The sequence below is a fragment of the Gavialis gangeticus genome, unplaced genomic scaffold (genome assembly GCF_001723915.1).
Source record: "Gavialis gangeticus isolate Ggan-Ray unplaced genomic scaffold, GavGan_comp1, whole genome shotgun sequence".
Classification (NCBI taxonomy): domain Eukaryota; kingdom Metazoa; phylum Chordata; order Crocodylia; family Gavialidae; genus Gavialis; species Gavialis gangeticus.
Genome location: NW_017729001.1, coordinates 515,919 through 542,731, shown reverse-complemented (window position 1 = coordinate 542,731; position 26,813 = coordinate 515,919). Strand labels below are relative to the sequence as shown.

At 41.0% G+C, this 26,813-nt stretch overlaps 1 protein-coding gene across 1 annotated transcript in view; it reads left to right on the top strand.

Moving 5' to 3' along the window:
• Positions 1-8: 8 nt before the first annotated feature.
• Positions 9-26,813, top strand: part of FBXW8 (F-box and WD repeat domain containing 8) — a gene marked incomplete at its 5' end in the record, with an annotated part of 68,616 nt that continues 41,811 nt past the window's right edge. Inside the window, 4 exons of the mRNA XM_019506678.1 lie at positions 9-107; positions 4,360-4,464; positions 10,694-10,858; positions 11,696-11,784. Of these exons, the coding sequence (XP_019362223.1) occupies positions 9-107; positions 4,360-4,464; positions 10,694-10,858; positions 11,696-11,784 (458 nt within the window). The remainder of the gene's footprint in view (positions 108-4,359; positions 4,465-10,693; positions 10,859-11,695; positions 11,785-26,813) is intronic.

The window sequence follows — 26,813 nt, the reverse complement described above, 5'->3', positions numbered from 1 at the left end:
CGCGCCCGCCCCGGCCCCGGGCTGGCCCCGGCAAAGAGGCCCCGGCCCCCGCTCCGGCCCCCGGCCCCGCCGAGGACGACCTGCTGGGGCAGCTCATCCGAGACCTGGTACGGACCCGCTCAGCCTCTCGCTCCGGGGCCGGTCGGGCAAGGCGCCTCCCTGTCCCAGTGCCGCGGGGAGCGGCCGGGACCGCTGGCTGATGCGCCGACATCTGACATGACACACAGACGAGGAGGAAGAAACAGGGTCGAGTCCAGGGCACTGAGGCAGGGGAAGGAGGGATGGGCCCTGGGGCTGTCCTGGCGAGGTGCCGGGGAGAAAAAGAAGTCGTCTTCTCCTCCGAGCGCCTCCTCAGCCTGCCCGAGGGGAGGCAGGGAAGCTGCGGCCCAGCAGCTCATTCAAAGCCTTGGTACTTGTGGGGGGCGCACCCGATAGAAAGGGCTGGGGTGGGGTGGGAAGGGGGATGCAGGGAGGTTTATGCACTCCCGGCATCACAAACACACTCAGGTGAGGATTAGGATCCCCAACATGGTAAAACTTTCCCTGGCCACCCTGAAAAGGAAGGATCTACTCAGGGTGGACCTAGGATTTTGAAAAGGAGGATGGCCCCGGTGCAGTGCACTCTATATTATATAGCACCTGTTTTCTCCAGGTAAAAAGAAACTAGAAATGAATATGCTAGGGGCCTAGGGCCATATTATTCAACTTAAGATTGACGCAAAACCAAATATAAGTCATTAGGATGAGTTAAGAACAGGCTGCAGGGCACAGATGTGGGAGCTGCAGTACAGGGGCAATGACCAGACAGCAGAAGTGCAGAAGAAAGGCCAGCTCTGGAGTGGAGCATCAAGAACATTACAAAGGAGAGAGCGTCATTACTCATTAACATCTGTGGAATTAAGAGGTTAGGAGGAATTGGGGAGATTTCAATGTGCCAGGAAGTCAATTGTCTTTCACTGCTGCCTGGCAAGAAATGCTGCCACTGCCAGGCAGTTGGTTTTATATTTTGGCTGGAGCAGGAATCAAGGGAGAGTGCAAGTGCAGCATCTGCCCCTAGATTTACTGCTTTACTTTTTTTGGATAAATATTTTTTTCCAGTATGTGTTGACGTGAACCTTTTCTCTGTGGTGGGGTAGGAAGGTTATAGAGTGTAAATACCTTTTGCTTGTGTGTGGGGTAGAAGGTTCTTTGTAATAAAATTGTAACATCGGAGTCATGGATTAAACATGGACATTATTACAGTACAAAGTGTAAACATTATTGCAGTAAAAAGAAAATCACTTTTTCAGGAGCACAGCATGCTTCTTCTGTTGCTCAGTACTCTCTCCAAGCACGGTGTAGATTCATTTTTGGTTTAACTTGTTCTGAGGTTATTGCATCTCAGTTCTTGAACGTATGAATTTATCCACAGCAGTTTTTTTCACAACATATATTTTCCTTCCCTACTACGCTCAGATTGTGGTCAGACCTTCTGCTGTTAAATTCATTAGGTTTATTCAAGACAGTGCATGCTTAGTTATGTTGCCTGTGCTAAATATCTTGCCACAGCATGGGTTTGTGGAGAAACTTTCCTGTCACCAAGAAAACCAATATTAATTGCATAAATGAAGCAGTTAATTTGAAAGTAGTCCAAATTGCAGATCTGAACAAGTTAAAAGCTTATTCTGCTAAATTCTCCCTGTACTCTAGTTGTAATGGAGATTTTATTTATGGTGTAGAAAAAAATAGTAGGGAAAGCAAGTCCATTTTTTTTTTTTGCTTCTTACTAACTTCACTGTGACTAATTACTCTTTCCTTTTTTAAAAAAAATTAAGAGGAGCAGATTAAATTTCTGACTGCAAGGCACAAATTAATCCATTTACAGAATTAGTGCTCCATTAGCACACAGGAGTGCAAATCGGTCTCAGAGGGGATGGCAGTATTTGAATTTTGGATTCATTCCAATAGACTTTTAGACAGGCCAGTGCTGACTTAATGTTATATGGTTTCTTTATAGTTTTTGCTTTTTGTGCTGTGGTAAGCTCTATGCTATTGACACGTGAATTGTTTGGGGATTTTCAATGTATGTACACTGGACATGCACTTTGCTTAGATGAGCCTATCAGGTGCTAGCAGTTATGTTCTGCATCATGGAAAAGTGATTTTTTTTCCCCTTGCGATAAGGAAGTCTGTGTTTAATCTGTGCCCCTGCTGTTATGATTTGGTCATTAGTATGCTAGATCTCAGGGAAAAAAGTTAAATATATGCAGTTTCACTTTACTGAGGAAAAATGTTATCCTTGGGATGTGTCTACAAGGGGGAATATTGGTAATGTGAATTAGCTGTTTTGAATTGGCTCCCTGTGCAGGCAGTTATCACTGAGAATGCCTTCAGTCCACTGTGGAAGAGTTAAATTAAACTGCACAGTGAGTCAGTGTGGAATAAGAGAGTTCACACAGACTTAGTAAGGAATAGTTATTGCTGTGTATGTTCACAGGCTAGCTAACTGCAATGTTTTCCCCACGTACACAAACCCTAAATAAGCCCACTGTAGGCTATGTTGTTGTTTCTCAGTATTGTAGAGGGTATGGATTTGAGGAGTAGGCAAGGAAGGGTGTTGGAGAGAGACTTGGAATGAGGTGGTGAGGCAGCCTGGCCAGCAGGATGAAAGAAGAGCTGGAAAGTACAGGTAGCTGATGAATCAGAATGTGCTTGTACCTAGATAATGAATTCCTTGTACCTAAATAATGAATAATGGGGATTATATTTTCTCAAAGTTAGACATCAAAGTTGTTTTAAGCATGAGTTATACTGGGACAAGCGTGAAGATTTTGAAGCATTTAAGATGTAAATATTACAAAACCCTGAAGAAATATCGGCAAGCAAAATTTCAGAAATAGAGGGAAATTTAAGTGTTCAAAATGGGTCAGTTCTGCAAGTACATTTTATGAAAAATATACCTGGAACATTAATTTAGATTATGTAGTCAGCATGATAGCGGAAAATTAGAAATGAGAGGATTTAAATCTTTTTTTTTTCTAGCTGCAAATCTTGAAACATTACGTGCAGTGTAGGCCCCCACAATACTGTAGCTACTTAATGAGTTAACTGGTCCTTAAAAAAAGTAATCTCTGTTGCCTTTAAAGAAGGTAAGTTTTGTATTTTTATTCAGTTAAAACAGAGATTCTTATAATACATTTATTTTGGTTGGAAATGATTAATTTCGGGCTTGCAGGAAAACAGTGTAATCTCATTTTGGTCTGTTAAATGCAGTGTCCTATCATCTTTGGTCAATTAGCCCCCACCATTTAAAAACTCTCAATGAAATAAATTTGCAGTAGACATAGGTTTTTAAGTGCATTCATGTTAATCTCTTTGACAAAGGTGTTTTGTGTTAGAAACGTGTCCTGTCTTTCAGATGAGCAGCACCCCTGAGAATCTCGTGAAGTGGAATCTATTTATCTTTTATTTTTAAAATAGTTGTAGCTGTCTTCACAGCAACACAATTGCTTTATGGGGATTTCTGTGCTGGCCCTTGTTACTTAAATACAAAAAAAAAAAAGCTTGCAACTGAACATTAGTAAATGACAAAGTGCTTTATATTGGTTTATTGAAACCAGTAAAATCACTTGAGTGCAAAAAAGAAGCATTATTCAAGTAAGATCTGTTGTGTCTTTGTGACTAAAAATTCCAATAATATAGACAAGCCTGTAATTCTCTCTTATCTGAAATAGAAATGTAGCCTTTTATGTTTCAGGTGGCAGGAATGTGACTTCCTGATCTAACTCCTAGGATGAATCAACAGACTAGCTGGGAACCTTTATGCATGTATTGTTATCTGACATCCTGTTGTAGTGGGATTGCAAGGAGGAAAGGCAGAGTATTCCTGGTTTACATCACTGAAACTGATAGAACTGTGAAAACGTCAAGAGTGCTTGTAATCCCTCCTGATTATATCATAATATTTTTCCCAACTACTTCATTCCTTAGCATGAACAGTTTATTTATTCATACATTAGTGAAAGCTAGTAGTTTAACAGCCTTTAACTATCTGAAGGGTGGCTACAAGAGGATGGAGCTAGACTGTTCTCAGTGGTGGCAGAGGGGCAGTGGTTTCAAGTTGCAGCAAGGGAGGTTTAGGTTAGATATTAGGTAAAACTTTCTCACTAGGAGAGTAGTAAAGCACTGGAACAAGCTACCCAGAAAGGTTGTGGAATCTCCATCCTTGGAGGTTTTTAAAATGCAGCTAGTAGACAAAGCCATGGCTGGGATGATCTAGTTTGGGGGGGTGGTCCTACTTTGAGTAAGGGGTTGGTCTAGATGACCTCCTGAAGTCCCTTCTAAGCCTAATTTTCTGTGATTCTATTCTCCTTTTTTCAGAATGAAATAAATGAGATTCCTTTCTTTGATGTCCAGCTGCCTTATGAACTAGCATTAAAAATATTTCAGTACCTGGGTAGAATTGAGCTGGGAAGATGCGCTCAGGTAAGCATTATCCAAAATTTACTTGCTTTATTTCATGTAAGATCAGCATGACTGCTCAAGTAAACAGTCATGCATTCAGCCATTCTACTGTGTGGTAGCCATAAATGACACTTTCTTCTCACCCGAGACTTGGGCTTCTGTAATTCTTTGCATGTTGGAAGCTCTCCAAAAGCTGAATATAGAAAGCAGTAGTAAATGGATTTGATTTATGGTCTGCAGCAGTGTACAGTTAACCAAAACGTCCAAGGTTTGATAACAGCTCTAAAGGGACACCGTCAGAACTTAAGACCAAAAAAAATGCTTGCATAAATTTAATTCCAGTAAATATAGTGGTTCATAAACAAATGAGAATTCCTGGAGTATTTGAAATCCAAACATTGCAGTACTGAAAACCTGGATATAAAGCTGCTTTAATTATTTCCATTATGCACGCTGAAATGTAGAAAGTTACTTAACAGCATAGTGAGAGGTGGACTGTGACACTTTCTCTCAGTTTTTAATAATTTGGTAACCTCTCCTAGAGTGAAAATACTCATGTTGAGGTTTTTCTTCAGACTGACAGCATCATTTTTGTGTGATTATAAACAGCTTCTGTTACCAACCTGTCAGCAATCAGTTTGTTTCAGACTCACCCTCTTTGTGAATTTTAGTTTTATTAGCACAGGAATTAACTATAATGCAACAGCATTGGCTCAGCTGGTCCTAGGACTGTTCCAGCTGCTTCCTTGGGTCTCTCTGCGCAGTCTTTCTTGCTTTCTACAAATTCTGAGAGGCAGGTGGGAAGAACTAGCTTAACAAATGCTGCTGTTCAGGTCAGGTATTTCAACCAGCCTATTACATGGCTATTGTTAGCTGTTTTTGTGCCCCACCTCCCAGTGCCACTGCTGCCACTTGGCCCAACCCCCCTGCCGTATTAGTGACATTATCAGCCACATCAGCCAAAAAAAGCCGATTGCCAATAATGTCAAGTTTCTTTTTGTCAGTGCCAGTACTGTATGGACCCATGTATCGGTGCACCCCTAGGAATTGTGTAACTTCACTGTGGAATCAGATATAAATAACAATCAAATAACATGAATGATGGAATTAAATTAGATTTTTCTGTTTTCTCTGAGTGAATAATTTATGGTGTTACACAGATAAGGAGACTTACCTGACAGTGTCCCTTAAAAAAAAACCAAGCAACAGAACAACACACACAAGTTTTTTCTTCTAAAGTGTTTTTTTTTTTAATTTCTGTCGTATGAGTATGTTAATGTGCCTTGTAGAAGCTTTTGCATCTGCTACTTTTTCTGTCCTCAACTGAGATGTGAGCATGCAATAAAAACTGCATCCTATAAAAATGGAACAGGGCTCCATTTCAAGAGAGGATTGCTTAGAAAATTAATTTTTCTACAGCTGTGAAAAATTTACTTCAGAGCATAGCAGTATTTCTGGCTACCAAAGGGACTCCCCTTTTTTAGCTGATCTTGAGTTCACCTTTTATTCAGGCTTATTTCTTTAGGTATTAAAAACATCTTATGAGAAGGTAAATGTTAGATGAGGAGAATGCTCTTAGAAGAAATTCCTAAATAGAAAGTGGTAGCTAACAAATAGCTGAGCATATGCCCTGTATTTTACAACGCTTGCAGAATGAGATGAATATCCAAGGCTTTTAGCACAGAATTGGCTTCTTTTAAGTGTTCAAATAAAAAGCAGGGCAATAAAAATAAATACCATTTTCATTTTTCTCTTGGTGATTTTGTTGGTTTTGGGGGGGGGGGGATAAAACCCCTCTTCTATTAAATGGAATTCCCAGCTGCTTTATAATGTTATCATAGAAAGGTTGTTTTTATTAAGGCGCCTTGGGATTTTAGTGAAATTGAGCCAGTTAGTGGATTTGGCTTCATGAACTATGTGAGCTCCTTTTGGAGGAAACCAGTTTGCTTAGTTCTTTACACCAAATTGGTAACTGACTAACAGTCAAGTTGTGTGACAGCGAAGTCTCTTAGAGGTTATATCACACAATAGATTGTTCTGAAAAACTTTAATTTTACCCTGATTGCTTTTCTCCTTCCCCCTTTTTTTGTTCCTTGGAGAGTCTCTTTGATTTCTTAAAATTAATACTATAAAGTGCAAAGTGGTTTGTGTGGCATTTTATGTAAATTAATTGTCATCAGTTCCTGAAGTCTGAGTTCATGAGGCAGTGAACAATCCATGCTAGTATAAATTGGAGAATTACTCTTTTTTGATTATTGCATTTTTAGAAGTCACAAAAGGCTCTTTCTTTCCTTATATTTGTCATGGATGGGAATGAGATGAACAGGTATTTGGGAATGTACATATTTGGCAAATATTTAAACAGCTTCAAAAAAGGGGGTGATATTGAGGACCTTCTGCTGCAGACATGAGTGGAGAGCAGAAGTGCTATGAACAGCTTGTCTTATGTAAGTAGTTTCATTAGCTTTCCTGCTTTTGCAGTATCAGGCCCGTCAGTTCATCACTGTGAAGCCGTGTGGTTTGTCCGTATTGTATAAAGCAGTTTAAACTCTTGGCTATATACATATATCCATTTACAGTTACTAAAAAAGACAACTTTAGTTGCTTAAATTTTGTGGTGACAATACTCCATTATGTGTATTAAAAATTGTAGCTAAAGGAGGATTTAGTTTTGTTTGTAACTAGATTAGTAGGAGATTTAATCCATGTCTGTTTAACACTAGTAGTATGTTTTTTATCTTCAGAGTAATTTGGAAACATTAACCAGTACAGTAGTTCTGTGCATTTTGTGATAGTGGAAAAACAGAGAATGAAGGAGACGGGGAGGAGTAAGTACTTAATAAGTATTCAACAGGAGTTTTGGTCCGTCAGTTATAATAAGAGTAGTAACATTTGGAATCTGATATGAAGAGTGTTGTAGATAGTATTTAAAAAACAGAAGGCAAACAGAAGGTTTTGTGGTTTGATTTCTATGTTCACATGTGCTGCTTTCTCTTTGTTCTAAGCAAGATGTAACATTTTTTCTGTGTGGAGGTGAGGGGAAACTGAAGTTTCTTTATCCAGAGTGGCCAGGACACTAATGTAACATAGTAAAAAGATAATGGGCACATAACAGGCAAAATAAAGTTAGACATTTATAGAGGTAGGGTCAGCATTGCCTTTCAATGATTACATCTTGCTATGGAAGGATTTATAATACAATACAAACTTGGAAAATAATGATACCCCAGTTTATTTTGTAATAAGGGTTTAGAATGTTTAATCTGAGCTTTCAGATAGCCTTTAACAAAAGGGCGGGCTGTGCGTGCGCTCACGCGCAAATAAAGCTATGATTTTTGGCTGTCAGGGCCTCACCTGAATCCCTAACTCAAGCGAACTAATAAAGCTGACTTCAAGCCAATAGCTGTTTTTTAATGCAGCAGTTCACAGTGGTGTTGTAAAGTGAAATGCTTGAGACACTTTTATTAGAGACTTCTTGCAGCTGAGGCTCGCTCAGTGGGGCTTTTACTAGGGATTGTCATGCCAGTTTTGATGCATTAAGGAAAGACTGTGTTTGCGACCCTTTGGAAATTTATGCTTGTAAACTGGCACAACTCAGTATATAATTTGATTAAAAATCATAATAGGATAAGGTTTCTTTTTTTTCTTTTTAACATTTGTTCATGAAAGTTAAATTGACACACTGTTTTATTGCTTGAATTTCTTTTTTGACCTATTCTTTATTAAAAAAAAATCCTCTTAAAGAGCTTGCAACTAGAAATGGCTCTGTGAACATATTATGGCAAGGTTTTTTTTCTTTTATTTGTAGCAAGGCAAAAATTGGCATAGCTTTTTCTTGTTTACTTCTATTTGTGCAGAAACATGTTCCAGCTAAAGAGAATGGAAAGGATCCTTCTTATCTATAATGTTGTTCCAGAATATTAACCTCTGCAAATCAGGTGTGTGTGTGTGTGTGTGTGTGTGTGTTGGCAAAAAAAAAGTTAGCTTTTTCTTTTAAGGATGGTGCGTGGATTTATATTACTTTGGATGAGTGGGGTTTGAAAGCAAATCTGTCAATGCATTACAGCAGCCTGAAGTTTGGTTTCTTTTTGATTCTTCTCAACTACTTGACCACATCTATTTTGGGATGGAAGCAATGGCCGCTTGAAGTCTCTGTTCTTTTTAATTAAATCATATATAAGTAGGGAAGGTACCATGCAAGTTGTCATTTCTAAGTGAATAACTTGGGCCCAAATCAGTACTCTAGTCCAGTGATGAAAACTGACTCAACCTACATGGCTTAGTTTGGATTGAGTCTTGTAGTCACTAATTAGAATCTCTGCTGGGGCTGGGTACTCGTAGCCAAGAGAAAGCAGCTTTTATGGGCTACAGACCTTAAAAATCTCTGCAGGCTACTTGGCCACCATGGGGACCTATGTCTCTTCCAAGGGTTATTTCCCACTCGATCACAGTTGCCAACTGTTAAATGTCATTATATAGCTATTCCTGTTTCAGTACTGTACCCATGCTGCAGTCTCCTTTGGGGGGTTATTCCCTGGGAAGGGTGCATATTAAACTCTCTCCTTTCCTTGGAGGAACTGAGATCTGCAGTACATACTGTAATACCATTTTTCTTACTTCTTAATGACATTTCAGTTTGGAAGGACATTTGAGGCTGCGTTAAGGTTTCAGTTGGATCAACTGCACTTCTTTGTGCCTCAGTGGAATCAAGACAGCAGCAATTAATATTGTTCGCCATTTCAAAATGTATCACGCCAGTCATTTGTGGCTTACAGAGGAGACCTTGTTACTGCGTATTTGCCACTAGATATGTAAAGTGTTTTTGCACCATGTGTGCTTCTTTGGTTAACATTCCAAACAAATCAACAGCAGTCATTTGGTGTTTGTGGTTGGTTGAGTTTTCTGAACAATCCTTCCCCGCCCCCACATCTATGGGGCAGTTCTTATCTTAATCTACACTTCCTAAATTTTATATGGTATATTCTGATGACTTTCAGTGACTTTGGACTGAGCTGAACTGTAGTGTAAACACAGGGTCACTTTACAGGGTATAGAAAACTTAAAAGATGCACTTACAAGCCTATGACTGAAAACATGTACTAAGCTGCTGATAGTAATTCAGTAAAAATAATGCAGAACTTAGGTTCTACATCTGTCTGAGCCAGTGTGTTGCTGATCACCAGTCTCATGACAGACATGAAAAAACAAAACAAAACAGTGCTTTACTGGAAGAGGAAGTGCATTTGTTTGACCCAGCTCCCCAGTGTCTGTATAGATCAGGTGCTTCAGCAGGGCTTTTTGGCACTTTTATTTAAAGCTGGTTCAATCAACTATTTGATTAAAGTGCCAAAAAGCCCTACTGAAGAATGCGAGCTATACAGACATTGAGAAAGCTGGGTCAAACTGACATGATACCTCTTCTGGCCATGCGCTGTGCTTGGTGCAGGGGTTTGCTAAGCTTAAAGTGCTGGGGTTTGTTTGGTTTTTTTGGGGGGGAGGGGGTTTCCCCCTCATCTGTAAGCAGCCATTGATAGTAGTTTTTCTGACATAAAGCTTTCTCACTGCATACTGCTCTGTTCTTTGAAGCAAGAATTATAAAGAACAATCTATGCTTAAAGTAATTCTTTCCTTTGAGGACTTTTACATCTTTAAAATGATAAATCTAGGCATATGGTTCACTTCAAAGAAGTAATTCTCTCTGAAAAGGGCGGCAACTTGAGGCTACTTTAAAAATTTAGGTTAATATTTAATTCCTATTGATGTGTACTGTAATACAATATTGTGCATCTCACTGCTGTCATGCTCCTAATCAGTCATTGTCAGCAGGGTTTCAGAGGCATGATGCTGAGATGGGAGTTATTTTTAGGTGCAAGTATGAAAACAAATTCTTATTCACACTTGTGTTGAACTTAATGCTACCTAGTTCCTGGCTTTCTCTTGAAATTCAACTCCCATCCCCAGCTCCCAGTCCCCCAATTAGTTTAGATTAAAAGTCTGGATATGAAAAATTGATATTAGTTGGTGCTGCTAGGAATTAGTTGAAGGATGTGTGAAAATATTTTGCTCTTGTGCTCTTTTATATACTGCAGTTGCAGTCCTTCCACTAAAGTCCTACAAAATGTAAGCTTTTTGTTAAAGGAAAAATTGTATATTGTCACAAATATAGGGTAAAACAGATGTATTGATTTGGAAGACAGTTAAGTCCCAGTAGTTGTCTAATGTGATATTTTTCATTGCTGTCTGCTTCTAGGTGAGCAGAACCTGGAAGGTGCTTGCAGAAGATGAAGTGCTGTGGTATAGGTTGTGCCAACAGGAAGGATACCGGCTTGATAACAGCATCTCTGATGGTTCCTGCTGGAAGCTTGCGCTTAAAGATTGTCGGGCCAAAGAACACACTTTAAGAACAAACTGGAAGGTAAAATGAAGAGATTTCTCGAATGGTACCCAGTGATGACTGTGCAGAAAGGTGGGAACCCAGCTCAAATCAGGCATTCTGCTGTTAATGAAATTTGAGCTTCTGTATTGCAGCCTGTTTAGCCAGTAAAAGGTGTGAAGGCAACAGAGGGCCTCATGAACCTGTATTCCTATTCTTGAGGTTTTGTGTTCTGTCTTGTTTTCACGTTGGGGATGTGCACTGGTAACTTCTGTGCCTTCTGGTCATGTAACCAACAGCTCTATGGTTGTTTGCAGTGGATGTTTTTAAACATAGTCCTGTGGCCTTTGGGAAGAGTTATGGGAAGAGTTCTCAGGGGAATGCATCTATTTGCAGATTGTTCTCTATTCTTTCTAGCCTGTCCCCTGTCATCTCTTAATATGTTGAAAGAGAGAGATCCTTAGTCTATGGTGGCTTACAGCTGTCCAATGAACAGTTAATATACAACATTCTTCTCAAGGGAATTAAAATAAATGTTCCTCCTCTAGCTGGTTAGTACAACTTTGCTAAACAAAGCCATGTTGATCTGTCGGGTGATAGTAAGTTGCTCCTACCCCATCTTTAGGTGATGACAAATTTTGGAGTGATACAGAGCATGTAGGGGAAAAATATGGGAGATCATGGCTGTGAAATTTACGGTAGTGTGGTGGAAGGGAGGACTTGCAGAAAGGAGGACTTCACTTCCTTTAGCTTCCACTGACATGGGCAGGATAGCCATTTGATCCCATAAAAAACCACTAGTAGGAGAACAGGAAAGTGAATTTGTTGTTAGACACTCCTAGGTCTATACCAACATTATACTCTTATATTTCCATGCAGAACCGTGTTGGAGCTGTGAGCCAGCTGCAGTATGAATTGGGCAAAGTTCTGTGCAGCGTACATTCTTGTGATGGCGTTGTAATTTCAGGGTACGTATACAATTATTTAATGCTTACGCGTAAGGAATTTTCTGCATTGTGAACTCTTGCATGCTGCTTTTTGACTAATTAAAAAAATCTAGACCGACATAATACAAAACTGTTAAATCTTCCAGCTGCAGTTCTCTTCCAGGTTATAAGCACCACCTCCAAGGCGAAAGTAGTTGTAATTCTTTACTACAAGTCCTTCCAGAGTAGCCATATATATTTAAAAATCAGTAGAAAGACACTTACTTTGCTAGCTTTGAGAGCTCAGTACTGAGAAACAAACAGATTTCTTTAAATAGTAAATAAAATTTGTTTTAGGAAGTTAAGGAGAGGTCAAATGGAAACAGCAAGAGTCCTGTCTGAATTCTCTTAATTTTTGTTATGTACTATAACAGGGGTGGGAAAAATACAGCCCATGGAGGGACTTTGTCCAGCCTGTGGCATGTCCCTCAGTCCCACTTGACCCGGGCGCTGTCTGGCCTGTGGTGCATCTAACTGCCCCCAAGCGCACAGCAGGGCTGGGGTGGCTCTGCAGCTGGGCTCCAGTCTCAGCTCCATGGGGACTAGTGGAGAACCTGCGCACACAACCCTAGCCTTGGCCCTGGCCTGGCTTGTCCTGGCTGCCCCCAACTGGAGCAGACCAGCGCACGCAACCCTGACCCCAGGCCACCCTGCGCCTGTTCTGGACCTGCCTGCCCAAGATAAGCAGTGGCAGCTGGGCAGAAGCTGCTTCTGGGTTTGGGGGAAAAGCAGGCGCCTGGGTCCTGCACTCAAGCTGCCCTGTGGCTCCTCTCTGCAGTAGAGAGGAGCCCCCATGCCCAGCAGCAATTTATCTGGCTGCTGCTCCTGTTCATCACAAGCAGGCTGGTTCAGAGCAGGCATGGGGGCAGGCTGGCATCGGGGCTGTGCACACAGGCCCCAGCAGGTTTGGAGCTGGTCTGCTCCAGCAGGGACAAGTCTGGAGGTGGGTTGGGGCCTGGGCTGTGCACTCAGGTCCCCACCAGTCCCCTTGGGGCTGAGGCTGGAGTCGGCCTCCATGGGGCTGAGGCCCCACGCAGCAGGGCTGTGCACTCAGCTGCTGCTGGCCACTGGTGACGGTGAGGAGCTGCAGGGTGCACGGGTTCCAGGCTGTTGCAGGGGGGAGCTTGGGGTGCAGACTGGCCCACAACTGCCTCCAAAACTGCTTGTGGCCCACGGGCCCAAATAATTGCCCACCCCTGTGCTATAGAAACATAGTATTCTTGTTTTATATAGAACCACAAGTATACCCGGAATCTTACAAAATATGATGAGATATGTCCCACCTAAAAGAGCTTGCAGTCTAGGACCAGCAAAACTCAAGGGGTTTTTGCACCAGGGTAGCTACACCACTGCAAATTCATATTGATTTTACTGACCTAAAAATAACCTAGGAACAAGCAGTAGCAGAAGTTTATATTTTGTACCATGGATGCTTACAGCTGAGTCACTTTCATGCACCAGCATAGTGTATTTGTACTAAGAGCCTGCTCTGATAGCACTCACTGGGACAGGAATAATTCTTACAGGGAAGGCCAAATATATTAGACAGTAGGGGACCACACATAAGAGTGTGGAGATAGGTTATACATGAGAATTCATAGGTTTCCAGGAGACGCAGCAATCATGAGGAACTTTCTGAGAGTATGGGATACCAAAGAAGTGAATAGCCAGTACTGGGAGAGGAAAATGGAAGAGAGTAGGGTTTAACTTTAGGGACAAGAGAGTGGGGTGCAGCATAAAGTTTTGTGTTTGCATGAGAGAAGCTGTATTGGTTTTATGTAGGCTTAGGTAAACCAACATGGTGAAACCTGTGGAAACACATAATTCAGATCAATTTTATGTAAACCTAGACACACCAGGACAAATTTTTGAGTATAGACAGGACATAAGGGACAAGTTTAGAAATGGTAAAAGGTGCAATGTATTGAAGGCAGGAAAAAAGTTTTAGTTCGACATGGTGAAACAGTGAATAGGTACAAGAGGGATTATGAGGAGGCAGGAAGTTAATTTCAGCAGTGGCTTTTTAAATAAGCTAGAGAGAAGAGAGGATTGAAATGGGAGGCTGGAAAGTGAAGGGGTTACAGTAACCAATGCATGAATACAGCTTTCAGTAAGATGGCTAAAAAGAATGGGTAGACATTCTGTTCAACATGGGAGCAGGGGTTTGAGAGGAGAAAGAACTTAATCTCATGTACCTACTTTGAAATGAGAAATGTGACACCTAAATTGAAAAATTGTTTACTTTCTGTATATAATTCAACATCGCCTGAAAAAAATTGAACCTATTCTTTATATTGCATTAACATCAAGGATAAGTTTCATGCTGTACAAACCTATAGGAAAATAGTTTTGTAAATACAAAATAACTGTTCTTGACTCAAAAGAGAAATTTATCTTTCTCCCATGACAAGACAACTGTTTTTCTTTACTTGCTTCCTTTGCACAATGGGACTCTATTTAAGATGCAGACCTGAAAAGTCTTTCATTAATTTCTTCGAGTTTTGTAGCCACCCTTGTTATTCACCTGTCTTGAACTGTTATGCTACATAGTTGGTGATGGTATTACTGTAACCATCCAACTAGATGCAGAATTTTAAATCTAGTAATGATTGGCCCTTTAGAAGAAGACACGCGAGTAAATAGAAATGGTGATATAAGGGCAGTTTGAGAACTTAGTCCTGTCACACTTTAATGTGTAGCGTTTTATGACAGTGCTTTGTGTGAACAGTGTGTTTATGTATTGTGGAATTAGAGAAACATGCCCATAAAATATGTGACATCCACATTAATACTGAATGTTTCAACTGGTTATAGAAAAGGTTGCACCATGTAAATTCAGAGGACTCTTGCAAGTTCCCACTCAAAATCAATTGTCTTTAAATTGCATGGCTTCTGTATGAGCTGAAATTTAAATCATTAAGCAATAGGAACAGAAAGAGAATTTTAGGTTTAAACTCTTACCAGTCCTCCACAAGTTGTTTCTTTTTGTAGCTTGCTTCTCTGCTTTGTATTTTCCTATTCCCTCTCATAGCCTTCACCTTTACTTTTTTTTATATAATCCTGTTGTTACTGCAGTCACTTGTCTGGCTTTGCTGTTATTAGCAGGACTCCTGCATTCTTCACTGCTGATGTAGAATTTATTGTGAAACCACAGCTTGCTAGAGAACCATGTGCCTACAGTCTGCACTTTCTTCAGTTCTATGTTTGAAATGTTTTCTTTGCAATGCTAGGGGATAGAAACTGAATTTAAGATGGTGCTGTTATATCCATCTAAACCAGCCTGAATTACCACTTTTCAGGTCAAGCTTGAAATCATTTCTTCCATTTCATGGAATAAATAATATTAGCTGTAGCATCCAGCTAATAGGCCAGAGCCTTGGGTGCTTTCTGGCTGTTTTGCACTGCAGTGCTCGTGTTGAGTTCTGGCCATAAAGTCGCAGGTGATGGAATGTTCCCTTTAGTGCAAATGCAAAGGGAGTCACTCCTCTGATGGGTATAGAGCCAAGCCTAGTTGTCACTTCTTATTGCTGGCATAGAAGGAAGGCACTGGAAGACATTGTGTATGACTAGGATTCCACTCTGCACTGTCAATTCTTGGCTGCTGTTTTGGCTCCCGTGGGCTATACCAACTGACTTGTTAAAGTAGACCTCAGGTTGATGTGCCTTATAGGGATGAAGCAACTCTATAGATAGCAACCTATAGCATGATGCTATCCTTATATCCCACACCTTGTGCAGTGTGTTCCTTGGTCTTAGCCAGTTATCTTCCCCAGTGTATTTGTTCCAAGCTCCCAAATGCCACTTCCTGTATTTTTTGGGTGTCAGAAGCCTCAGAAGTGCATACATAGTTATGTCCTCAAGTTTTACTGGCCTCATCCTCTTCCTGGCACTTTCTCCAGTGTGCTATCAATTCACATGCAGCTGATTGAAAACTAAACATTTCAAAGCAAATTTAATTTCAAAATAAATAATAAGAGTCCCCCCTCCCAACTGTATTATACTGTTTCATGTGCAATCCAATAAAAATATTTGTTTATTTTTCCTGAGGCTGTTGCATTTTTTTCCTGTGTGCAGCATTGGAGTTTTGCAGAAATCTCAGGGCATCTTTGTGATAAAATGAAATTCTACAGAGCTTATAAGGATTTGACTACATGTTTTAGACTACTGAGAAAACGTAACAAACTTAAGGAAGCTTCAACTTAAACTCTATAATAGCATCAGTCTTAAATGGCTGTGAACATAATTGTAATCCCTGAATCTTGCATAGCTTTCCAAAAGAGAGTCAAGATCACTCTACCAATCACATGCAGATTCTGATCCTTGCAAGAGATCCAAGAACTGCTCAGTTGATTTTAAAAAAATCATGCTCTTTTTAAATTGAGACAACTGAGGCTGTTTGCCATTTGTAAGGTGTCCTCAACTTCCAGTCTTGGTATTGTTTTCCAAGTGTCCCATCTTCTATGCTCTGCTTTTTTTCAATCAAGGGAAATGGGTCTTTGGGGGTCTACAGTTCTCATTTCCTTCTGAATTCAAAAAGATTTTATTTCAGCGAGTCTTGGCTTGGTGTATTGATATTTTTGGATCTCTTCTGATCTTTCTTTGAAGTGCAGTGTGTTTGTTTAAATGTTTTATTAATTCTTGCAGCAATGAATACAACAAGATAGGCATACAAGAAAGTAGCTGCAACTTACTATTTAGTTTAACTAACAATAAATGAATATGCTTTATCAACTTCTCATAATGAGTAGAAGGTACTTAAATAGGCTGGATACTTTGAAATATCTGGTTCTTGGAATCAAACCATTTTAACTTGCAGTATTGTACTTAATGGCACTGTGCTTTCAAATTCGTCATAAAAATATAATGAATCCAGTGATCAATATTTAGCTGTTGTATTGTTTCAGTAGTAAAGAAGTAATTTAATAGCTGAGGTTAACCAAAGTCAGTTTACTTCTGGGTGTAAATATAAGTAATCTGTTAGATGGAATGATTATGTCGCTAATCCTGAAAACACTTAGGCACATGCTTAGCCTAAATGTGAATAATTCTGGTGACTTCAGTGGTCTTATGTACATGAAGCTAAGCATATTGATAACTATATGCAGGGAGTGGATTGTTAAAAAATTGTAAAAGATTATATTAAAACCTATTTTGTTTGATGAAATTTGAATTAGCACTTTGTTTTGAAATATTAACATTCAGAACACTACATGTTGCACGTTCTTATGTGATCATATCACCATGATCAAATAAATACAGTCTACATGATTTATGTTTGTTCCAGCATGTCATGAAAATGAAATAGTGTATCTTCATTTTGCTTGCTGTAGAGGATTTTTTTTAACTTGGCTGAAAGAGAACTTTGTACAGGTTACAGACAATCAGTTCTAAGAAGGTAACTTTCTACTTCAAATTCTGAATTGTGATGTGTAAAAGAGGCTTGAATAAACTCTACTAACCTGCCCAGGTTTGTTTTGGAACCTATAGTCATTGTAATGGAACTCAAGGAGTCAGACTCTTACTTTGCATTCTTGATATGAAGATGGAAAACGTGGTCTCTGAGGCCGCTCCATGTTTAGGGAAATCCATCACTTATTTCCCTGCCTTCTACATTTTCTCCATCCTGCTGCCAAAACCTAAACCAGAAGATGGCAGAATATCAAGGATTGATTTAGCGCAACTTGAGCTGCAAGCTGAAGGTGGCTGCTAACATCTCCTCTTTCTAAAAGAGCCTTGTGTTTATGGCCTGACATCAGATAATTCAGTCTGGCCTGTGTGCAGAGCATCTTGTGTTTATCATTAAAGTTTTATTCAGTGGTTACGATGCTTGTTTTCTGGGTCAGACCTTGAATCCCTTTTCATTTGAGACAGTGGTGTTTGTGGTTACCTCACTCCCAATCAATGTTGTATACACCAGCCTTTCTACAGTTACATGTCTCAAAGGATCCTCTTAAAGAGACACTGACTTTCCCCATGTCCATCTTAAACACTGTTGTAGTTTATATCTATATATATCGATATATATTTAAAAAAATCAAAACCAATCTAAGCATCTTATAAATTGACATAAAAGATTACGTTCATAGTACCTAAATACATCAGGGTTCAATGTAGCACACTTGGTGAAAAGAGCTGCTGCAGAGCCCTTCTGTAGCAACCTCTAAAAGCATTCATCAGACTCATCTAAGTGAATAGTTGTCAAAGTTTTTAGACTCAAGCTCCCCTTCAAAACTTTTCATAATTATAGTGGCATCCCATTTTAAAATGAATATCACTATATTATGGATAATATACTATAAACATAGTTCTTTTATGAATTAATGTCTTATTACTTGGTTATATAATTGTACTACATTTATCCCAGTATTTTCATGCTGCTGGTGGGGAGTGCCCCCTTGCTCTGCATGGCTTAGCACATGTTTGCTCCCAGTGCAACAGTGGACTTTCCCACACACGGCCCAGGTCACGGATGGGGTTTGGGAACCGCTAAGCCAGGCTCTTCCCTTAGTTATCCCAAGGCAATCCCCCCTGAACTCCAACCCTGGGACCCTAATGAACAGAGCCTGGGGGTGCCCAGTTGAGATGGAGGAGGCACCAGGCTGCACATGCAACGTGGGGAGTGCTGAGGGCATGGGCAAAAGGATACAAGGCTTGGAGAGGGAAGGGGACAGGTCAAGGGGGTACCATGGCATGCTTACTTCTGCTGCTGTAGTGTAATGCCATGTGCTTTGCTTCACAACAGTAGCACCCTGGGAGATAGGTGTGACTGCTATCAGATGGAACTGCCCCATGTCCCTCACCTTTTAAGAAGCATGTTGGAGTCAAACCAGGGTTTTGCTGCAAAAGCAGTGTGCCTGCGTGCATAACGTAATGCAGACAGCTGCACCACTCAGCTGTAACCGTTTCTCAGTTTGGCACTGATGCAGCTCCTGAAAACAGCCCACTGTGGCAGTGGTGTTGTGATACCCCCGGCAGGTTCTCAAGGCACCTCAGTTGAGATCCACTGACCTAAGATAATACATACCTACCCAGGAATGTTAGCAGTAGTCTCTTTACTTCATCCTCTTAACATCTACCCTGCTGAAGATGGAGTCATTTATTAATCTGTCCAGTTTGATAGCAGAAAGACTCAAAACCCTACCTGACAAAACTCATTAGAACTGGGGTATTAATAATTGATGTTGCCAACAATTACATTCAGTAAAGTCTCAAGAAATGAAATTGCTTTCTTGATGGAATAACTATTTTTTTGCTGTCTGACTGGTTCAAACTTAAATATTCAGGTCCAGATGTCTTTGAAATATATTACATGCTCCATTCAACTGCCACATCCATGTTAATGGTCACTTTGCTGTGTTGCTCCTTCTGCAAAATAACAACTGAAGCACTCCAACCTTTCCTTTATCTCTTATTATGAGATGTTGATCCCTGAGCAGTCTAACACTCTGTGTCTATGGAAATGTGCTTCCTTTGCTACTGTATTTATTGTTGCTGTACATGACTGAAAACGCTCCAAATCAAGAACACTAGGGAGAGCTGTATTCAGAGAGCCCAGAAATGAGGGGAGGCCTCTGACATTTTAAGTTTCTTCATGTGGGAGAAGAAAGAGTAAAATGCTTTCTATCTTGCATCAGTTGCATGTGCTCACATGTCTTTTTGATGTGTAGCACAGAGTCTGATCTGATTTCTGCTGCCTACAAATCCTACTGCCCTTAGAGTCAGGGCTTACATCCTACCCCATGTTCTGGAGTGTTTTTAATTGAAGACTAACAAATGTAAAGCTTACATGAGCTGGCTGTTTAGACATTTCTCCCTCTCCCTGCATGGCATCCATTCCCACATAGATTGTTTTTTGCCTTAGAGATGCTTCATTTTTATCCTCTTTAGTTGGTGGGGTGAGGGGTAATGAAACTCATCTACTCTGGATGCCAGGGTAAGTCAGCAGATTAACACTTTTTCTCCATGCAGGGCAAGAATGCACCTGGCACAAATGGTATTGCCTCTTTCATTAGTAGAGATGAAATAAGAAGCAAAAGAGGTGCTCATCTTAAACTTATAGAGAAGTAAGGCTGGAAGTGACATCAGCTTATCATCTAGTCCAACCCAGGATCAAACCTGTGACCTTGGTGTTACCTGCATGGTGCTTGAACCAACTAAACTAAACTGCCATGTATGACTTGTTTCTGACTGTGGCAGAATCCTGCTTTTGTGTGAAAAAACTTCCTGTAGAGAAGTTTTGCCAGAACTATGGTTTAGTTCATAATAAATGGCATACAAATGCTATGAGAGTGAGATCTGCTGTATTTTCTTTCCCAAAGGTAAGCTCCCACTTGGGTTCCTCTTGGTTAAAAGTGCAGATGACATTAAATAAAGATGGGTCTTTTGCCTTTTTTAGTTGCTTACTTCTGTAAGAAGTTAGCCCAACATGTTTAGAAAACACTTTTCTGCACTTTTTAATACTTCAACTCTGGGTTAATTTGGTTTTGCTATAGAGTTTACTGGGTTACTCAGGCTATATATACTGTGAGGATGCCAACAATATTAACTAGCCATTTAATCCAAAAGAAAAAAAATGGAAGTTTTAAATTGACTAAAAAATCCCTTCCCTTTGTAATTACTTAACTTTCACACTCCTCGTGTGTGATATCACCATTGCAGTGGTTCTTTCTCAGGTAAGGCAGAGCCTAAATGTAAAAATAAAACAAAAAAAATGTATGAAGGAAGCAAACACACAAGTAACGCTTTCATGACCTTTTCCCTCATAGTAAAAAAGGGGGGGGGGTGGAATCTGAGCTTAATATTGTATCTTTTGCAGGTCACCTTTTAGGAAGGCTGAAAACAGATGACATCATAAGTTCAGCAAGGGCAGATTACAAAATGTATGAGGTAGGTCAGATTACACAAAGTGACAAGTGTATTCACTTCGCTGCCACCTAGTGAAAAAGAGCCTGCAGGTGAAACCACCAGGAGAAACTTGAAACTGGCTCTTTTAGAAGCTCCCCCTCAGTTTTTTCTGACCATTAAGCTATTGGTTTACCAAAAGCTCTTATCACGTATCAAGGAGCACAGTGCTGTTTTGAGACTCTTTATATGCTTAATGAAGCCAGTATGTCAAAACCTGCAGTAGTTCACTTTGTTATACGAAGTCCAGTTTTCTATTGTTGGGTTGTTGGGTTTTTTTGGAGAACAACTAAGACAAGAAGCAACTTCTGTCTCCCTCCTAGAAAACAACCACCCACCTCCCAAAAGAAACAGTTTGATAAAAGCTAATAATTCAGATATTGCATTTTTAGACTGTAATAACTTGATGCCTGTGGGCTGTTACAAATACTGCTTTTAATTTCGGCTAATACCGTATTGCTTGTTTTGTGCAGTGTTGGGCTTTCCATAATACGAGAACACATCTCTTCATATATTCTAAACTGAGCTGTCTTCCCCACACCTGAAATCTGAAGTTGTTTTATACCACTTTACATTTTTGTCCTCTTTCAAATAATTTTGCTGAAGTGTCAAAGGCCATCCTGCTAATGTTAGAGCAGCAAGATGAATGTTCAGCAACTGTGGTTTTGGTGGCTGTGTGGCACTCTAGTACTGTTAGTTAATTTAGCTTTCAGGATACTTTTTTTTTTCAAACCAAGCAAACCTGATATTGGAGGACAAAACTCGCACACGACACAAACCTACCATCTCCATCAAAAATCCTGTTTCTCTTTGGATTTAAGAGAGACTTAATCCAAGTTGCGATTTAAGCATGCTCCCAATTTTTTTCAAAGGCGGATACGTATTCAGTTTTGAACATGACTATACACGGCACACCTAACCTTTAGTAGTTCTTTTCACTTCTCTGATTTGTAGTTTGCTGAAAAGCTCTGGGGTGCAGTGTAATCTTTCTGTTTTGTTTCCCCTCCTTTGGAGCAGCAGTTGCATGCCCTTCATAAATTGAAAAGTTGTTTAATTTCACTATAGCTTCTGTAACTATTAGTGCCTGCTCTGCTGAAATGCTATTTTGCTACATCTGGCAGTGATTTGCAACAAAAGAAATACATGCCTTCCCCAGCAGCACTCTGTTGGGTATTGTTAACCTCCATTTTCTTGGGGTTGGATCACAGTGATGCCTACAATGAATTTTCTGGATTCAGTGTCTCACACTCACTACTGTGATTGCCAAAAATGGCTTGTATCCATGATTTGGCCATAAAATAAAATCTTGATCTTGAATAAATGACAAGCTACTCAAACTAACAGCAGGATCAAGTCATGTACACTAAAAATGAGAAGGGGCATTTAATTTGGTCTACCAGTTGCATGATTATTTCAAAGGCTGTTTTTGTTTTGTTTCCCCCAACCTTCTGCTTTGTCTAGTATTGATTTACATGGCGATTTTTCCATCACTCCCCTTACCATCAGAAAGTTTTCCCTGATATTCAGATCATAATTCCCCCCTACACTTTTTTTTATAAATACATTTTTCATACTATTCTAGTTATACTCCCATATCCTATCCTAAATAATTCCTCTGCATCCCTGATGTTTACATCCTTTAGATGTTTGTAAGTCACTTGCAGGAGCCTTGTGGAAGCGATGAAGCTTTCTAAGGATTTGAATAAACAAGGCCTTATGTGGATTAGCATGTTTAACTGAGGCTCCCCCCCCACCCCCAAAAAACCAAAACCGTACACAAGGGTCTGTTGACTTGGATACCTTGATTAACTTCATGAAGGACTGGTTAGTTGCTGTTGGTGGACTAAAGATGAAAGATTTGAGATGTTCGATGCACCAGGATAGTACAAAGTGCTCATTATTATTTTACTTGCTTATCAACAGGCACCCGTTTAAATTCTGAGCTCTGACTATGGATCACTACTTGAGCAAAATTCCTACCGACTTCAATAAGAGTGGTGACATTGTAAGGTTTTCATAATCAGATCTTTTGAGTATTAACAGATGGTCACTGACTGCCTGAAACAAAGTTGTTGGGTTTTTGTTTTGTTGATCACCACAGGTACCTGGAAACAGAACAAAATTTGCCTTCTGGAAACTAAAACTAACTGTGAAGTAAAAGTTTTCCCCGTCTCTCATTTTTTTTTCTTGCTACATATTTCAAAGAATTGTGAGAATAATAAATTGATTTTGGAGCCTCTTTCTTGCAGATGTTTGGTGTTAAAAAGTAGCGAGTTTCTCTGGAATTATGTAGAGGTTTCCCTTGCTTTATGTGGGTTCTGTATGTGCGAATTCGCTCTTATGTGATGACTCTTTTTATACCAAAAATTCGTTATATGTGAGGTAAATTCACTCCTATGCGCTCGGTGTGGTGGAAGCCTGCAGTCAGCTGCTTTGTGCAGTGCATTGTGGGAATGACGCTATAGGCCAGGGAGCAGTGCCATGTGCTGTCTTTTCCCCTCCCCCAACAACCTCCTGGCCCTGCTCATGCCCCTCGCTCCCCCCCAACACCCAGGGTTGGGTGCGGGGCTGTCCCTGGGCCAGGGTCTTCATAGCGGCGCCACCCTCATGCCACCCCTCGCGTGCGGTGCTAGTAGGTGTGGGGAGAGATCCCATTGTGGGTATGGCAGTGGAGGGCGATGGAGGCTGCAGCGAAGACCTGAAGCCAGGGATGGACTCGTGCCCCCTGCCCCTTCCTCACCCCCGATCCCCGTGCCAGCGCCGCACATGGGGGCAACACCGCTGTGAAGCCCCTCGCCCAGGGACAGCCCCACACTCGGCTCCTTTGCAGCGCCAGCCCCTGCAGCCCAGCCTAGTCCAGCCCCATCACCGTGGTGGGCCAGGAGCTATGAGCCATGAAGTCGCCTGGCAGCAGCGCCATACTGTCTGCTGTTGGTGAGTACCAAAATTGTCTTGTAACAGTGATAGAAACGGGCCTAGGGGTCAGTCCAGTCGAGGTCTTGGAACATATCCCTATTTGTTACATTGTAAAGTAGGTTCCCTTTATGCCAATGTGAGTAGTTGCACTGTTTTCCATTAACACATGTATAGCATAAAGCAAGGGAAACCTGTACTTGGAGTAGTGTACCTGACAAGTTTATACCAACACACTATTGCCATAGAAAATCAGTGACAGTTGGTCCAAACTATTTCATTGGAATGATTTTTTCCCCCCTGTAAGTACTAGGAACGCTGAAGGAAAACAGAATCATGGACAAGTAGGCTGGAAGGGACCTCAGAAGGCCATCCAGTCCAACCCCTTCCTCAAGGCACCTATCTAAACCACCTTAGACAAATGTTTGTCTAAGATTCCTAAAACACTGAGACCAGCCGTCATGCACAACTACCAGGCATACTGTCTGAAAAATCACAAACGTGCTCTAATGTGTTACAGGTAAAGCAGGGGGATAATGGCACTCAGTGGTTGCTTGCATTGATGCCATGGACTGCATGACTGAACTTTCTGTTTTGAAAATTCTCCTGTTAACAGGTTTTTTTTTTCTTTTGTGTATTTGTCAGCTTACATATTAGTTGCAGTTGTACTTTGCACAAACTCTAATTAGACAGCCATCAATACTGGGGGCCAAAGGCTTACTAACAATGCAACTGTGCTAGCAGTGTCTTAATTGGTTGAGTATAATTGTCATTAGGCAACGATAAAGACATCTGGGGCTCTGGAGAGAAATCAGCCTTCCTCACCCCTTCCCTAGATTTGTTCTGGCTCTTGCTATCCAATTTAGTTAGGCTTTTTTAGTCGGATTTTGTTTTTGTCCAGCTTTTCATTGTTTTCCCTCACATGAAATTGTCTGCCTCTTCAGCACCACTTCATTAGAACAGTGCCTGGCTCCCGCGTGTCCAGCTCCTTCCACGTGCGCTTTGCGTTTCAGTGCCCACTGCTGAGTCACCCTGGAATGTGAGCAAAGGCAAGCCATGGGCTTTCTTTGTAACTCCTTTCTTCCACTTTCACCACCAGAGAAATGACTGAGAAAATGATTTACCTCCTTAGAGTTTTTAACTGTAAAAAACAGTTAAGTTACTATTTCTGTAAGCAGGTATCTACAACATTGCTCAAGTAGAGAGGTGTCAAACTCACCCTGAGCCAGATCTGGACTGTGGGGCTCCTCCCAGGCCAGATTCATGGAGCCAGCAGGAGCTGCAGTGAGCCTGGGAGTGGGCAGCAGTGCAAGCCAGGTATTGAGTGGCAGAGTGGTTGGGGGAACAAGCAGCAGTGCTAGGGGAGGAGTGGGCAACAGTGGGGTAAATGAGAGCTGCATCTGCAGAGCCATTGCTTGCCTCCCTGCCACCAATGGTAATATCCATCAGGGGTCTGGGGACCCTGAATTCTGCAGCAGGGCATACTCCAGTGGCCACCCCCCACCAACTTCGGTAGCTTGCCAGACTATTGGCAGGCCAAATGTAATGGTTCCATAGGCCAGATCTAGCCCACAGGTCATATATTTGATATCACTGCTCTAGTGAAATTAGTCATGGTTGTTTTTCAGTTTGACTGTAATGTGCTGTTGACAGCCTTGACAAAGTTACTTAAGCATAATACACTTCATAGTTAAAATGCAAACAAAAAATAGTCCCTCCTTAGTGAACTGTTTCAAAGGTTAATGTTTGCAAAATTTAAGTGCAAGTGTTAATTGTTGGTCCGTTAAAACAGGTTTATTTACCCAAATCCATCATGCCAGTGTTTTATATAGTAACTTTCTTAAGGTTTATTACAGGAATGGTTTTTCAGAGTTATAACAACATTGCCAAAAAGAATAACAGAGCATATATATAGTTACAGAAATATAAAAGCTACATACAGTACAATAGTGAAAGAGACATTAAGGGAATGTCTTTAGTGATATATATGTTCAACTTGGAGGTTGTCTTCACTGGCCAGGGCCACAAGAACAGCGTTTCCTCATGTGTATTATACCTTGTAGCTTGCAGCAAAGCTTTTCATATTGCACTGCACTGTTTTTGAGCAAACCACTAAGATGTATCCCAGGTTCACATGCAAAACTCTTCTGGGGTGTGTTTATAGACTCTGCTCATGGGTAATAAAGGAATGAGATGCAGAAGGGTCAGAAGTCAGCAGGAAGGAATTGTGCTGCTCACATACTCCATGTGCATGAGGCTTGCAGCACTCACGGACTCCAAACTCTCTTCAGAAAGGGGAGGGCCAAGAAGTAAATGGGACCAGGGTGAATCTTGCATCTGGCAGCTCAGCAGAGCTTCTAGGGTTGGTCTGGAGTATTGCTGGGGTTTGAATTTAGGGATTTACAGTATAGATGGTCAGTAGGTATGGACTTGAAGATCACCTTAAGGTTGAAGCTAATGATAAATGTAGCCCCTTCCCCACCCTCTTTCAACTGCCATGTGAGCAGCACAAGCTGCCCACCTGAAACCCACTGCTGGTGCTGCCGTGAGCTCACCAGGGCTCCCACTGCACTCCCACCCCAGAGACTCCAGTCACGGCTGCCACAGCAGCTGGAGCAGTGGAAGCAATGGGCGCTGGGCACGAGCCTGGGGGGGCTGCACGTTAACTCCTTGCAGGTCAGATGCAGCCTGTGGGCCACCAGTTAGATACATCTGCCTGTAGCATTTAAAAGAAGGATTTTCCAGGGTCGTTGAATATTTCAACGACCCTGGAAAATCCTTCTTTTGCTTGCTTGCCTACCTCTCCAGGTAGGCAAGCAAGCATTTTCTTGACAAAGATTTCTTGCCAACATCGGCATGACTGTGGAAAGTCATGGTGTGGGGTGCTGACTGGATGCTTGGTGTGTGAGGTAAATAGTTTGGGGAAAAATCCTTGCAGCATTTGGAATAAGAGGGTGGACAGCACGTGGGTTATTTGAAACAATCCAGAAATGCATTGTGAGTAGACACTGCTGTTTGAAGGTGGTGGGATGCAGATATATTGACTTTTCTGCTACTCTAGCTTAGGACACTTGTTTGGTAATCTTATTTTCAGTGAAGTGTGTATCTGAATGGCCGTTTTGAAGGAATGGGTGTTGTTATTGTTTGTGCCAAATTTCATTGAAACTGGTGAGTATAACTGCTGTCTTTCATTTAAG